This window comes from Lagenorhynchus albirostris, chromosome 8, assembly GCF_949774975.1.
Source record: "Lagenorhynchus albirostris chromosome 8, mLagAlb1.1, whole genome shotgun sequence".
Lineage (NCBI taxonomy): Eukaryota > Metazoa > Chordata > Mammalia > Artiodactyla > Delphinidae > Lagenorhynchus > Lagenorhynchus albirostris.
This window is the reverse complement of record NC_083102.1, coordinates 47274954-47290379: the sequence shown is the minus strand read 5'-3', so window position 1 is coordinate 47290379 and position 15426 is coordinate 47274954. Positions and strand designations below refer to the sequence as shown.

The 15426-nt window shown below is 43.1% G+C and overlaps 1 protein-coding gene across 1 annotated transcript in view; it reads left to right on the top strand.

The window, feature by feature from the left end:
* Nucleotides 1-15426, top strand: part of CREB5 (cAMP responsive element binding protein 5) — a 409537-nt gene that overhangs the window by 160065 nt on the left and 234046 nt on the right. Inside the window, exon 5 of the mRNA XM_060156943.1 lies at nt 1235-1407. Coding sequence (XP_060012926.1) covers nt 1235-1407 — 173 coding nt within the window. The remainder of the gene's footprint in view (nt 1-1234; nt 1408-15426) is intronic.

Below are 15426 nucleotides of genomic sequence, written 5' to 3'. Positions count from 1 at the left end.
TTTTTTTTTTTTCTTTGCCAAAGCGCAGACAGATAGATATTTTTCCTCTAGTAAATTGCTAGTGACACTCCCATTTCTTTCCTGTCATCCTCAACCCATTGTCCAACTGACCTCTCAGATTTCCCTACCCTTCAAGGCTGAAGGGCTGTACCTGGCTGTTTCCAGAGGCCCACTGAGTTATGTTGCTTTGCCCTGAACTTTCTTTTTCTCTTCTAGGTTCTGAATTTCTCACATTTCAGCCCCACCATGTTGATCAGCCCTCTTCCGCCTCAGTGTGAATCCTCTCTTGTTGTCCCATTGACATTCTTTTCTAGGAAGAGCTGTCTTTTAAGCCAGCTTTATCATGCATATTTTACCTTAGTTTTGAATTTTAAACAAAGAAACCTTCGTTCAAGTCATCAGAAATAAATACATGATATTAGGTCCCTCAAGTGACTCAGTTGTGTCATTATTTTCTTCACTACTTTCATGCAGTGTTTGTTTACTAACTGCCTACTGTGCTCTAAGCACCATGGATAGAATAATGAACACAAACATTCTATATTCTTGAGGAAAAGACCGTGAACAAGTAAACAGACGAGAAATCATTGTCAGTATTCCATTCTTCCACCAAATTGTTAGAGATTGATTTTATGGAAATACAGCAGAGTTGTAACTCTCACTCCTGTCATTGGATCCCAGACACCCTGTTGTCTTTTCCAGTCGTTCATCCTCAGTCCCCAGGTTGTTGAGCTTGGGTCATGAGTACCCAGATTATGATTTGGAAAAGTAGTTTCCTGGAAAAAAAGAAGAGGTGGTTAGTCTTACAGGACTGAAAAAGAAAAAATAACAAGTGTGCTTGTCATTCAAAGCAAGGTGCTGAATGGCTCTTCGCTAAATCATAGTGTTATGCACTTACCACAGAAATCATTTTCAAATGCAATATATATCACACCAAGTCAGAGCAGATATGCACTAAACATCCCTGATGTAAACCTCCCATTGGGATGGCGGCAGGGTGATTAGCGAACTTCCAGGTATTTTCTTATGTGCTTTCCTCTTAAGGTGGATAGTTATTTTTCATCTCATCGTAGCTGTAAGTTGTAACAAAGATAAATGGACCCATGGCTTGCCAGAAGCCATAACTCTGTATTTAGTGGACATGACCAGATTCCCCATTTTGGCCTTTGAGAGTAGACTGAAGCATTCACCTCTTCTGACCCTTTTCCCTCTGTCTTCTGTCTTCTCTGGGCAGAATATCTCGATGCATAACACCGTTGGTGGGGCCATGGTGGGGCCTGGAGCTCACCAGCTTGGCAGCACGCGGATGCCCAACCATGACACCAGCGTTGTGATTCAGCAAGCCATGCCGTCACCCCAGTCCAGCTCTGTCATCACGCAGGCACCTTCCACCAACCGCCAGATCGGGTAAGGAGACCTCTTCGCTGTCTCTGGGTCCTGGCTGGAGCTCAGGGAATGTTCTAGACTTTCTCCTAGTTTCTAGTCCTCAGGTTGGATAAGACAGAAGTTGGTTTTCCTGGCTGGTGTGATATTGCCTAGAGCTCAGAGTGATGTTTTTGATGGGAGAAGGGAAGAGGGAGTCTCTGGTGGAAGCTCTTTGACCCTGACTTTGGGGAGAAAAGCAAGTCATTCTGTGTCATTGTTTCTTCAAACAAGATTCTTGAACTTCAAGATGACCATGGGGAAACCCCATGGATGTTGAGAGCAGAGCATGGTTCTCAGGACAAATGCTTGAGGATGGTGGAGGGAAGTGTCACCTGCCCAGCCTCCTCCCTAACAGAGTATGTCCGTCCATTCCTAAGGTCTAAGCCCATCACCTGTGTCTTTGGTGTATTTCCATGGTCCTCCTTCCCTCTGATCATTTCTTCTGTGCTTCTCTTCCTTTTTAATACCTTCTCATTAGCTCTCCTCTCTCCCTGCATTGGTCCATATTCATTCCTGGAGTAGACAAAACAAAGAAAGCAGGCCCTATCCCTCTCATTTACGTAAAAAAAAGACAACACTGAGGCATTGAGAAAAATAGGTAGAATGCTCCCAGACACTGTGTATTATGGGATGGAAAGAGAGCTCACTTCTGAGTATCAGGTGATAGCTCTCGGCCCTTGTTACTCAGAGTGTGGTCTGAGGACCGGCAGCGTGTGTATTACCCAGGCGCTTCTTAGAAATGCAGGATCTCTAGCCCAGCTTCCTTCTCTCCAGAATGAGGATGGTATCTCTTCTTTCCACCCTCACAAGAGTAAAGTGAAAAGGAAATAAAAGATTTAAGAGTGCTTGGGATCTTAGAAAGAAAAGGTAGTAACTTAAGCCAAAGAGCTATGATAAATTTATGTTGCTGGATGCTGAGAACTGCTTGCTCTCTGTTCCCAGAATTCTCTGTTTAAAATAGGAAAAGGAGCTTGCTGTGTTTGGTATACGCCATCAGAATTTAGTTTGAATATTCCATTGAATAATAGATACAGTGATTTTAAGAAAAATATTAGAAGCTGTCCCACTATTTGTCAGTCTGTCTTTTCCCTTTCTTGTTTTAAATGCTTGTAAGAATTCCACACCAACAGGGAGCACTAGGGACCATGGCTTATGCCTCCTTAGAACGCTCTAGAAAGGGTACCTTGTCTCTCACATTTCTCAACTCATCAGGATGGGTTGTGACATATGAAGATGAATCTTAAGTGGAAGTTGTGGGTGATGACTATGCTGTGAGTTTGCCATGGGTACATTTGGTTTCCCATCCAAGAAACAGAAAGTTAATCTGGCCATTTGAATGCGTGGCTTTGTTGGAAGAAGCCAATGCTAAATTCGCAAGTGTCTCTGTTAAAGATTTCTTTTCTTCTCAGATGACTGTGGGAGCCAATGTTGCACCACCTAAAGCAAAAACCTATAATATACTAAGAGGGTGGGGTCGTTAAAGACAGCATTTCAATCTCAAGGGACTCCTTCACTCCAGGGGCTTGGCTTTGGGCAAACAATTCACAGTTAGGCAAGCTAATTGTAATTATTTTATTTTCCTTTCAAGGGGAGAAAAACATAAAATGTGCTAGAGTTTACTAGCAGTTTTACAGCATTCCTTCTCCCCTGGAGTTCTGCTTCCTGCCCCACGACTGCCCTCTTGCAGGACCTTCGTATCTGGCCATTGTTAGTACAATGCTGGTGTTTGTGAAACAATCATTTAAGGGTTAGCACTAAATTCTAAGATGGGTACTGACTCTGTCAGTAATGTACCCAGCTGGCCCAGGGCTGTACAGTTGGATGACATTCCTAGGCTGTGTCACTGCCCTGGCAGGTGCGGGTGTTTCTCTGTTACATGTGACCTCCCGACCCACTCTGTCTTCTCGTTTATTCCCAATCCTGGGGTGTTATGTGTCTCTCCTGGTGTGTTCTAGGAGATAATGGTCACTTTTAGGACTCTATCTTGTTGCCGAGCTTGAAGGAAGCTGTTTCTTTGCTTCACATCCTTCCCTGTTGTGCTTACCATGTTGATTCCAACCCCTACTTCCTGTCATTTCCATTTTCTCCACGTGACCTATCTAAAACCTTGCCCGGATGATCATGGGGGCTCAGCAAGTAACAACCCAACCCATCTCACCAGTGGATTCAGAATGAAACTCTAGGTGGTAACATTTGGGGATGGTTGACTCTTTTAGTTCTCTCAGCAAAGAGGAAATGAGTACTTATTTTAAAACATGAGTTCCCTCTGGAGACTGTGTCTTTAAATGAGCATTTGAAATTGCAGATAGTTTTCTTTTTTTTTCTCTGAGGCTGCACAGACCCATATTGTAGTAATATTCTGATTTTTATCACAACCTCAAATATTTAAGTGTCAAAATCTGGCCAAGCCACCTGCAAATGTTTGCCATGGCTACTGGCCAACAAAAACAGCAAACAGCAATGAAAGTCTTCATTCAGGCTCAGCACTTAAGCTGCATCCAGCCAGAGAGGCTGGGACCCACCTGTGCCCACGCACAGGGCTCTTTTGCTGCGGCCAGTGGGTGTGTTCACGACTAGAACTTTGCGGGAGAGGGAGGGGGCTGCCTGTCTCCTATTCCCCCCTTTTCTTCCCTTCGACTAGTGCTCGGCTTCTGTTGCCAATCCCACTTTTGTTCTCCTTTCTGCCACTACCCCGCTTCATGTTGTATTTAAACTTAGCGGTTTGAATGGATTGGGAGTGATATTGACATGAAGGACGGGGAAATGAGAGTAGTGCCTGTTCTCAGGGAAGATTTGGGGGACAAAGTTTATGCATCCTTGTGTGCGCATTTGATTTTCGTACTTTTGGAGCAGGCATTGAGCCAAAGTAGAACAAAATGAGTGTGTATGCAAAAATCTGAAGAAATAAGGTTATAAAAGTAGGTAGACAAACCACATGGGCAACTTTCAGTGCATCCCATGTCCCCCCCCACACACACCATGCCGATGCCCAGTTCTGTCCAAGTAGCACTTTTATCCCAATAGAAACTGGAGGTAAGTATAAATATCCCAAATTGCACTCGTGTGGTTAGGCAGCCTAGAAAATCACACAGCGCTAGAGAGTGTAGGAGGCATCCCCAAACTAGTGACTACTTGTGCTTAGTCAAACGGGCGGACGCTCTGTCGGAAAGCGTGTCTTTGGCTGATTGATGGTAGCATTTTAGGAGATAAGTTTTCCAGGTGAAAAAAAAAAAAGAGTGAGCCATGGGCTGTGGGAGAGACAGAAAACAAGCATGTGTTAAATATAGATGAAATCGATTCAGGCTTGGACCAAATATGTGGCAGATTCCAAGCAGTATCTCTACTCCAGTCATTTTTATTAGATATCATGTAACAGGCTCATTAATTCAGGACCAAGTCTGCAAAACCCGGGAAAATGGTGGATGAGTAGGTAACAGTAATGCAAATGCTCTCTGTCTCTTCTTCTGTCTTCTTCTCTCTTTATCTCTCTCTCTCTCCTCATATGAGACATTTTTGTAGGAGCCAGTAATCAGTTACGTAGGTGGCTATAATCTTAATACACCCCAGCCTTCCTAAAGAAGCCGATTTCTCTTTATGGAGTCAATGTTATTAGATAATTCATGCTCAGTAATTCTTCAGGAGAACTGTGAAGATAATATAGAGTGTAGAGGTCTACAAAAATGGATGTCAGTACAGAGTTCTGACGGGTTATGGGAGGCACTGCCAAAATATTCCACAAAATTTCTTCCTGTTTTCAAAATGTTCCATAGATTTAGTTCTCTGTATGGAATTGGGCAAATACATAAGCTTTTTAGATTACTGGCGACAGTTATTTGACAGTAATTGTTCACAATGGAGGTGTGATACATCTAACATCAGAATATACAAGTGTTCCTACCAAGGCTGATATTTGCACAAAAGGTATCTGGTCCATTGTGGAATATTCTAGTTAAGATATCAGGAAACTAGAAAATATGTTCAACAGCGTGTGTATATGAAACCTCTCCCTGATTATATGCCCGTTTTAGTCCTGGCAAATATATGTTTGTGTGATGTGCAGCTCTATTAGCTGTTTGGTCATAAGCTCTATTTGCATGAAGCTGTCCTTAGGCAATGTAGACCTAAAACTTAGCCAGAAATTTGTATAAAATATCGTAGAAGCAAATCTTGTTTTATGTAAAAATAAAAAGGAACTGATACTCATCATAAATTGTATTTCTCACAGCTTTTACGTGATTCTTTAATAATAATACTAATAAAAAGAAGAGCTTATCCCATCTCGGAACTTGTTGGCATAAAAAGCAACACCACCTCGCCTATCGGGGAGAGTCATGTGGCTTTGTTGTATGAGTTGTCGTTGCTGCTTGAGGTGTCCATCGAGATGGGAATGTTAATTGATTCAAAGGTTTTTGTGTTATTGTTGCTCTGAAAAAAAAAAAAGGAGAGTGGTCAATAAATGATGCCATCACAGAAAGGCACCAATTAAAGAAGCCTTAGATAACAAAGCAGGTTACAGTTTAAGAATGTGCTTGCTCTGTAAGTGCATGGGTGTATAAATCCATTATTAAGAGTTTTCTTGAACTCCACAAACCAACGGAACATGATTAAGAGTGTCACTGCCCACAACCGGACAGTGCTAGCGGCATCCAGGCCAGCCTCTTCCTGCTAGAGGCAGCAGCCGGCAGGCCCCGGCTTATCACTGGCCGCCCCTGCCCCCTACCCTTCTCCAGGACAGCCTGAAGCCTCCTTTGAGTAATTCAGAACAGAAGCCATCATTTCCTGCTTTGTGTTTTGCTGAATATCACGGCCGTGAACATTGCTTTATTGTTAGAAAGTTGCTGGATCTTTCACAGCGCCGAGAACATTTACGAGGGCCCTTCAAGGGGATGCTTTCTGGGAGGGTTGACGGACTTAACCATATGGCTCCCGTTAAACCCCATACAGAGCCTTGAGAAATTACCTCTGACAAGGGGGCCAGCAGCCTTCCACTCACAGAGTTTTATGTGTGGAATGAAACATTAAGTACTGATACTTGAGGAAATATAAGGTTTCTTAACATTCAAAAGTTGTAATACCACATGGTATTGTGGCCAGATGAAGGGGGCAGAGCCAGAACACCAGAGCACATGGCTGCATATTCCAAGAAGCAGAAAAACACCCCTGCTCTCCTCTCTGAATCTGGTTCTTGCCTGTGATCCCTCAGGCCAGTCTTGTATGTCTTGGTGTCTCAGCTTCTCACCCAGAACACAGCAAGTCTGGTATCTTAGCTCAGACTGCTATAGAAAAATACCATAGACCCGGTGGCTTAAACAATAGGCATTTATTTCTCGCAGTTCTGGAGGCTGGAAAGTTCAAGGTCAAGGTGCTGGCAGATTTGGTTCTTGGTGAGGGCTCTCTTCCTGCCTCGCAGATGGCCGGCATCTCACTGTGTGATCACCTGACCTCTTCTTCGTGCATGAAGAGAGAGAGAGAGACAGACAGACAGACAGACAGACAGATTGACAGAGAGAGAGGAGAAAGAGACAGAGAGATGGTGTCTCTTCCTCTTCTTAGGACATTAATCCCATTATGGGGGCTCATGACCTGTTAAACCCGCAAAGGCCCCACCTCCTACTACCATCACACGGGGGTTAAGTCTTCAACATATGAATTTGGAGGAAGACACGTTCAGTCCATAACAGCTAGTCTTCTTGGGAAAGAAAATTGAAAGTCACTCTTCAGTGGCTTGAGCTATTTGTTAGAAAAGCCCGGGATTAGCAGGCTGATACTAAAGAGAAGAAAGGAAGCTAACGTTTATCCAACATCTACTATGTGCCAGGCACTGATCTAACTTTGCATGTTGTTTTCTATCACATTCCAAGAGCCCAGAGGGGTAGACATTAGTTGCTCTGGTTTTTTTTTTTTTTGCTCTAGGAAGAGAAGTAACTTGTCCAAAGTCATTAAGCCAGTGAGATGAGCAGATTTTTGAATGTGGCTCTATTGGACTTCAAAGCACATGTTTTCCCTGTGCTCCTGCCCATAGCAATCCCAGTGCTGTGGAAGACACATGAGCATGTCTCACCATTTGGGAGAGTCATCAAACCACAAGAGTTGGCTAATGCTTAGTCTCTGGTTACAGTGTAAAGAGCTTCTGTGCTTTCATACACCTGCAGGGCGGTCAAGGGCAGAGGTGGACACACTCAGTTGCCAGCAGCTGCTTCAGTCCTTCAGTAGAAATACACAGAAGTTCCCTGGCCCTCAAGGAAGGGGGATTGGGGGCTGTTTGAGCACGTGGATACAAAAAGGCCCTGTACCTGGGAGATCTGGCCAAATACCCTTATTTGTAAGAAAACCAAAGTCAGCACTGAGAGTGCTGCCCTTTCTCCAGCCATTTGGTTGCTGTACAGTTGGCTTTGTGGTTTGCAGGAAGACCCTATCCCCTGCCCAGATGAAGTGTGACTTCCAACCTATTCTGATTCCTGTGTGGATAGTTGACTTTGCCTGTGACATCCTCTTGGGGGAGGATTTCATTTCTGAATCTTACAAACAGAAGCCCTGCTTACAAAGTTCCAGAACCTTCCATATAAGTGTCTCTGTGTGTTTTGACCTTCTCTTCCCCCCGCCATTTCTAGACTAGATAGGCACAGGTTAGGGTCTGCTTCTAGAGCAAGTAGCCTAGGATCATTCAGTCTGTGTCTGTTGTAAATTTGGACACTTGTTCTTTTGTGCAGCATGTTGAAAAGATATGCCTGGAAAAGACGAGCTTGCTCAGAGCCAAACCATGTCAGGTCAGAGGGTAGTCTTGGAAAAGCATTGACCTTGGGTTCAGAAGTCATGGGTTAGGGCTCTGCCACTCAGAAAGGTTTATAACCTTGGCCAAGTGCACAACAGCCCTCGGCTCAGTTCCTTCATCTATACGTGAAAAGTTTAACCAGCTGATTACAAGTCACTCTCAGCAACACAATCCTCATTCAGTGCTTCTTTTCTGTCTCAAATATATTTTCTCTTTCGGTTTGTTTTCCTCCAGGAGCTGAGTTTGGTAGGGGGTCTAGATGATCTGAGTTCCAGGATGAGTTCATGTGCCCACATGGGTAAGAACAGGATAGGACTTGGGAATGCTTGGGAAGAGGAGACCAGTACGGTCAAGAGAAGGGTCCTAACATATGAAGCCAGAGAGACCTGACTTCCAGGCTCAAATCCTAGGTGAATCACAACAAATTTATAATTCTATCACATGGGAATGAACACACCCGTTTTACAGCTGAGTAAAGTGAGGTTCAGAGATTACATGACTTGCCCCAGGTCATACTGATGATGGCAAGAGGCAGAACTGGAAGCCAGGCCACCTACACCTCACTGTCCCAAGGGTCCAGATGAACTTGACTTCTCCAAGTTTTGACTTCCTCACATGTAAAATGAGGACGCATCACTAGAAAATTCTCAAAGTCTCATCCAGCACTAAAAAGCTGATGATTTTCATAACAGATTTAATTTTGAAAACTACTTGGAAGGTCAGTTGTTTGGGGGCTCAGTGCTATACGCAAGACTATGTAGTTTCCTCCCTTGCACTAATCTTATCAACAAACTGTTCTTTTATTCTCATTTTGCTAAAAGTGGCTTATTGCTGAAGATCTGACTAGAAAAACACCTAAACAACAGAACAGTCTTTTAGTGAAAGACATAAAACAAGTGTAATGCAAGAAATTGGGACAATTATCTTGCCAGACACAGCTCTATGGGAAGATGCAGTCCACTGTCTTCTTTTTTAGACTTAACTGTTTTTGGGGTTACTTTATAGATGGCCTGAAACATAAGGCTTTAGCTTATATCAATATTTAGTGTTTTCCTAGGGGTAAGCCTTGGATAAGATGCCAAATAACTAAACACTGGGACTTGAGGATATATATTTCTCATAATATAAAATGCAATGATTAACTGCACCTTTCTGTACTTGTCAGAGTTCCTACATGGGGATTGGCTCAGTATTTTCTGTTTTCAGGGCCCGAATCATGAAAGCCTAGCTGGCTCACCACTGTAGGTTTACATGAGTCCCAGTGTTGTGTTTAAAAGAGTCCCAGAGCTAAGTGTAATTATTCCTTGAAGAACACCAAAAGGTTTAGTAACATGGGAAAATGACTGGTATGTGCAACGCTCTCCAAGGTGAGCATGTTATGAGAAATGAACCTGATAAAGCAGAGTTGGTCCTTTGCAACTGGGAGGACACTTTGCTTTTTTGAAGACTGAGCATGTGCTTGTAACATGGCAGTGTCCCAGGGAGCATTTCTGATTATTTGTAACTTTCACATTCTTACAGACTAAATGTCTCATAAAGTATAAATAACTCTTGTCTGAAACTGATTGACAAGTAGTTTCTGAGTTAAAAGAGAAGGACTGCAGATAACCTGTGGTGCCCATTGCAATACTGTGTATTCACATAATTGGACATTTTAGGATTTAAAAGATAAAGGATTTAAAAAGTTCTCTCATATGTATTTTTCAGTAATATTAGTCCAAGTGGATTTTCTTTACCATTATTTTTTATATCCTTTCTATGGAGGATTTAGTTAAAGATGATACAAACTATGTGGACCTTTTACCTTTGGCTGGATGAGAATATCACATAAATATCCAGTTTGGTCTTGGATTTTGGATACAAAGGGAATCCTTCTGTTAAGTTTCAGTTACATGCAAATGGAATCCTATTTCAGTGAGGCAGTGCAATGCCATCGCTAGAGATTTGAGAGCCTGGCTGGTGGTTCTGACTCCACCACTCACAACCCCTTGACCTCTCTGGGCCCTACTTTTCCATCTTATAAAATGAAAGAATGAAACTAGATTGTCTAACAAGTGCCCTTTTCTAGCTCTTAGGAACATGTTTGTTTCCTTATCATGACTACCACTCGACCACAGCACTGTTTGGCTGGTAGGGATTATGGAAGAAAACATTTCATAAAACAGATACTCCACATTTAGCAGACAATCTAGTAATCTATTTACCGAGTATGTTGTGCTTTTGGTAAATATCAACTATAAAATTTCTATAGAGTAATAAACATTCTTAATGGTACCAGACACATTTAAAAGAACTTGGAGTTTTATAGTTTCCCCTGCTTTGGCAAAGTGCATTTTGGCTGGTGAATAGACCGGTAAAGTCTGTAAAATGATAGGACCCTGGTGAGTGTGGGGTACAGACATGCTGGAATGTGCTTGGGTTGCTTTTTACAGAGTTGCAGGTCTTTGCAGAGAACAGATGGCCCCAGACATCTTTGAAATGCTAGAAATGACTTCCTGAGTATACTCGTCATATATTGGTTCCGATCTGGTAATTCATAAGCCAAATACACAGCACTTTACAGCTGACCTCCGATCTATTATTTTCAGTCCATAAAACCAATAAACATCGGTACACAAACAATCATAATGACGACTGCCACAACAAACACCCATCCCCGGGTCACCAAGCCACTGAACACTTGTCAAATGCACGGTGGCATTCTCAGCGTCTGTGGGGGCTGGAGGCCAAGCGTTTGGCAGGTTCTTAGGGATCACTGCTTAGTGTGACATTTCTTCTCACTCTTCCCAGAGTTTTGCTCAAATTGAATACTTGAAGAGATAAGCAGTAAAGTGCTAGATTGAAGAGAACTGGAGACTGCTTCCACTTCAGTATTATTTGGGTAGTATGAGTGACGCCATTTGATGAGCCTGCAAACTCAGTGAAACCAAAGTCTACCCCTGAAGCTTTCTATAACCCTATATTGAGTCAGGGTGTATTTTTAATGACAAAATTAGACAAAAATGCAACTTTATAGTTACATGTTTCAAATCACAGCCTCTCTAAAACATAGAAAGAATGAATTTAAAAATAATCTGAACTAAATTGTATATTGTTAAAGGAGACTGGGGAATTTTTTTTTTTTTTTTTTTTTTTGCGGTACGCGGGCCTCTCACTGCTGTGGCCTCTCCCGTTGCTGAGCACAGGCTCCAGACGCGCAGGCTCAGCGGCCATGGCTCACGGGCCCAGCCGCTCCGTGGCATGTGGGATCCTCCAGGACCGGGGCACGAACCCATGTCTCCTGCATCGGCAAGCGGGCTCTCAACCACTTGCGCCACCAGGGAAGCCCAAGACTGGGGAATTTTAATCTCCAGTTGCATCCAAATGAAAATTGTGTGTGTGTGCCTGGTGTGTATGTGTACGCACATTTCCTAATACTTTTCTTTACTGGAACATGATTTAGGCCATTTGACATGTATATAACCTTATTCAAAACTCTTGAAGAAAATTTCCAGGGGTATTCCACAAAGCACGATTTTTCATAATGCCCTGAATGTTCTTTATAACCCCCCTCTTACATGACAATAAACTACGCCAGCACCTTGGAGCCACTTTTAAAGAATAGTCACAGAGACTAACAAGCATAATAAGATTAAAAAGGAAAAAAACTCATGTAGCTGCGCGTTAGGCCCTTAACCTAGTTTTCAGAAAACTGAAACAATTCCTCATTATCTAGAAAATGACCATTTGGTTGATGAATTATATTTTCAGGAGTAGCCACTTTTTATTTCTCTGACACCTTGACATCACTGGCGTGTGGGATGAGATACTTAAGTGCTAATGCGGAGGTCCCTGGAGGGTGGTGACAGCTAGATCCTAGAGTCGGGGAGAGAGAACGCCACCTCAGGGGGTGACTCCCTCCCTGTGAGGAACAGGGTGAATATCTCATAGAAAACTGGCTGTGGCACTAACCATGGGCTTGGGGCTTCACCAAAGAAGGATTTGATCTACTGGGAGATTCTGATTCATAACTGAAGTGAAATGGGGGTGGCAGGGCACTCCTCTAGAACCCTGACTTTCTCTTCCTCCTCTCTCCCTCTTTCCTCCCTCTTTTCTTCCCGTCTCCCCTAGAAAGAAAGGAGGAATCCCTCAAATTATTCATATCTGCCATTTGGCCATGGCTCTGGCTAAAAGTCTGGAATTGGAGAAAGCTTAAAACTTTTAACTAAAAGGAAAATAAGAGATTTTCCTTTTAGATTGTGTGTGTGTGTGTGTGTGTGTGTGTGTGTGGTGTCAATTACTCGAAATGTCCCAATCCCCCCTCATTGTGTGGATAGCTGCTATTTATTTAATTTAGCTCTGTAGTCAAGCACTTAGCAGGAAACCAGAGGAGTGACTTTGTCCAGATCTCTTTTGGCAAATGCATATGTGTGTTTGTGTGTGTGTGAGTGTGTGTGTGTGTGTGTGTGTGTGTGTGTGTGTGAGAGAGAGAGAGAGAGAGAGAGAGAGAGAGAGAGAGAGAGAGAGAGAGAGGTTGATTTTTATAAAAAGAGTGTGCGAAACTTTGGCTGCCCCACCGAAGCCACAGACAACCAACCTTATATTGGGTCCACTGCGTTCCATAATTATTATTGCCATTAGGAATAATTATTATTTGCCTCATTGAGTTGGCAGTTTGGAACCTGCCTGAGACTGAGGGCTTCTCACAGGAGCCGAAGCACACAAAGGCTGAGTATTCACCCACAAGTGCTTCAACATGTTTGGACGACATCCTTTGCTTGGTTCACTTCATTGTATTTCAGACACATCGAGCTTCAAATTGAATGAAAAGTTTATCAGATACAAAACCAGCGTGAATGAGCGCCTGCGCTCAGACAGCTTTTTTGATTGGGCGCCAGAATTCTTGGCTTTTCTCAAGTCTGGAGATGAGCAGTCTTTTCATGCCACTCTCTTCCTTTAATTAAAAATAGAAAAATAAGTAATAAGAAGGGTCTTCAGTTAGAGGCTGGGCTTGAAATGGTACAAGAGGGAAAAGCAGAAGAATGACAGGAACACCCAATGGCAAGGCAGCTCGTTCATTTAGGAGGCAGAATAGTTACAACCTTAACTTGATTTTTTCCTGATTTGTTTTGCCTCCTTGCCCACGGACTCTCCGGATTCCAGATTCTGTACTGTTTCCTCGTCCTTTTGCCTTATCATTTTGAAATAGCTGTGCCATGGGTATCCCCTCCGCCCTCCTTAGGGACCTCAGAGAGAATGTGATCAGGTATTTTGAACCATGGAGCCCTCACAACAGAAGCTGTTCTCGGCGGAAAGGTTCACTGAGTCATTAAAGAAAAAAGAGCATGACAAGATGTTCTTCCAGACGTTGTTTTTCCTATAAGACTTTGTGGGTTTCTTGCCAAAGTCTATACCAGTCACAGGCTGGTGAGCATTTAAAGAGAAGAGCCCACACCCTTCTGCGTGGGGGTCTGTCCCCTCCCCTTAACCTGTTCCTTCCAGAGTGGAAGTTTGTAGCAATAGCTGCTGAATCAGACCCCTCAAGAGCCTCCTCAAAACCGCTGAATCAGAAGGAAAAAAAACCCAACAGTTTCCATTCGATGTGTCAGACCCAACACAACTGAGTGAATGTTGACTTTGTCTCCAGACACCCAAACGGTCTGTCCTCCATCCCAAAACCAACTGCGATTCCTAGACAGGGTCAGGGAAGACCAGGGCAGCCTTGCTGGGCACTAGGCCAGGCACCATGTCTTCAAAATAAATATTCCTCAATCGGTCGGGAATGGAGGCAACTGGGTACCCGCCTTCTCCCAGATGTGGTGCCTGTATGGGGTGAGTGACAAGAACCTCTCCCCTGTCCTAGGCATTGAAAAGAGATTTCTTTTGTTATTACACTCCATTAAGTGGGTTCCTTGGGTGAATACTTCTGTACAAATGAGAAACAAGTGAAAGTTTCACTGTAGTGATTTCCAGGGATTTGTGGTCCTCGATAATATATGTATGAAAACTGTTTAGTGGGGAAAATATTACAGAGGAGCATTCCTGTCTGAGTTTTCATAAAAGATGGCAAAATCGTGCTGTAGAGAAAAAGAAATCCAGCACTTTCTCAGTAGTAGTAAAGCTCGTCTTCAGGTTAGATTTCCTGCGAGTGTAGAATTGCCGCTTTTTCATTTGTTCTAGGAATTTAGGGGTAGAGAAAGGCCAGGGAAATTGGCCTCCACCTGCATGGAGTTTAATAAAGATGGACCCTTAACTTGTTCATTTTCAATGGTAACCTTCACAAGGAACCGCTTTTTTACAAAGCCCTGTGGAGTATATTATTTATATCAGTCCTAATATACCTCATTGTTACTTTTTTATTCAAAGATCCTGTTGTACCAAGCCCTTTTTAGTCTTATGATAGAAAGTGCTTGTTTTCAGGGTATTTCTTTCTATAGAAAGCATTTGATCCTTCATGTTTTCATAATGAATTTCTCTGGAGTTTTACAAAATCTAATTGTTGTTACATTGGTTTCTATACTGATGGGTCTGATGTTTCTTCTACTAAATGTTGTCTCTCCGTTAATTGACTTAGCTTTGAGTCCTTTTCTACAGTCAAGCAATGAAAAGAGCTTGCAGATTTTGTTAATTGTTCCGAATGAGGTGTGTGGTGAGTTTTGGGGAGCTTCCGAACAGAACTGTGTACTGTCAGAGACAAAAGTCACATTAGATGGCAGACCCCAAGGGAGAAGAGATGATATCACAGTCTGCCATATGACAACGCCGGGGAAATAGTTGTTTTCTCAGCTGCACAGAGATTTCTCCCCTTTTTCTTTTTTTTTAAAAGGGAATTCCTTTATTTTTATTTTTTATTTGTTTATTTATTTATTTTTGGCTGTGTTGGGTCTTCATTTCTGCGCGAGGGCTTTCTCTAGTTGCGGTGAGCAGGGGCCACTCTTCATCATGGTGCGCGGGCCTCTCACTATCGCGGCCTCTCTTGTTGCGGAGCACAGGCTGCAGACGCGCAGGTTCAGTAGTTGTGGCTCACGGGCCTAGCTGCTCCGCGGCATGTGGGATCTTCCCAGACCAGGGCTCGAACCCGTGTCCCCTGCATTGGCAGGCAGATTCTCAACCACTGTGCCACCAGGGAAGCCCCCCCCTTTTTTTTTAAATGACTGCCTGGTATAAAAGATGAGCAGGTAGATCCCAGCACGTTATCATGTGATGTCTACGTGCCATGTTATAAATATGAATTATTAGAATACTAGAAT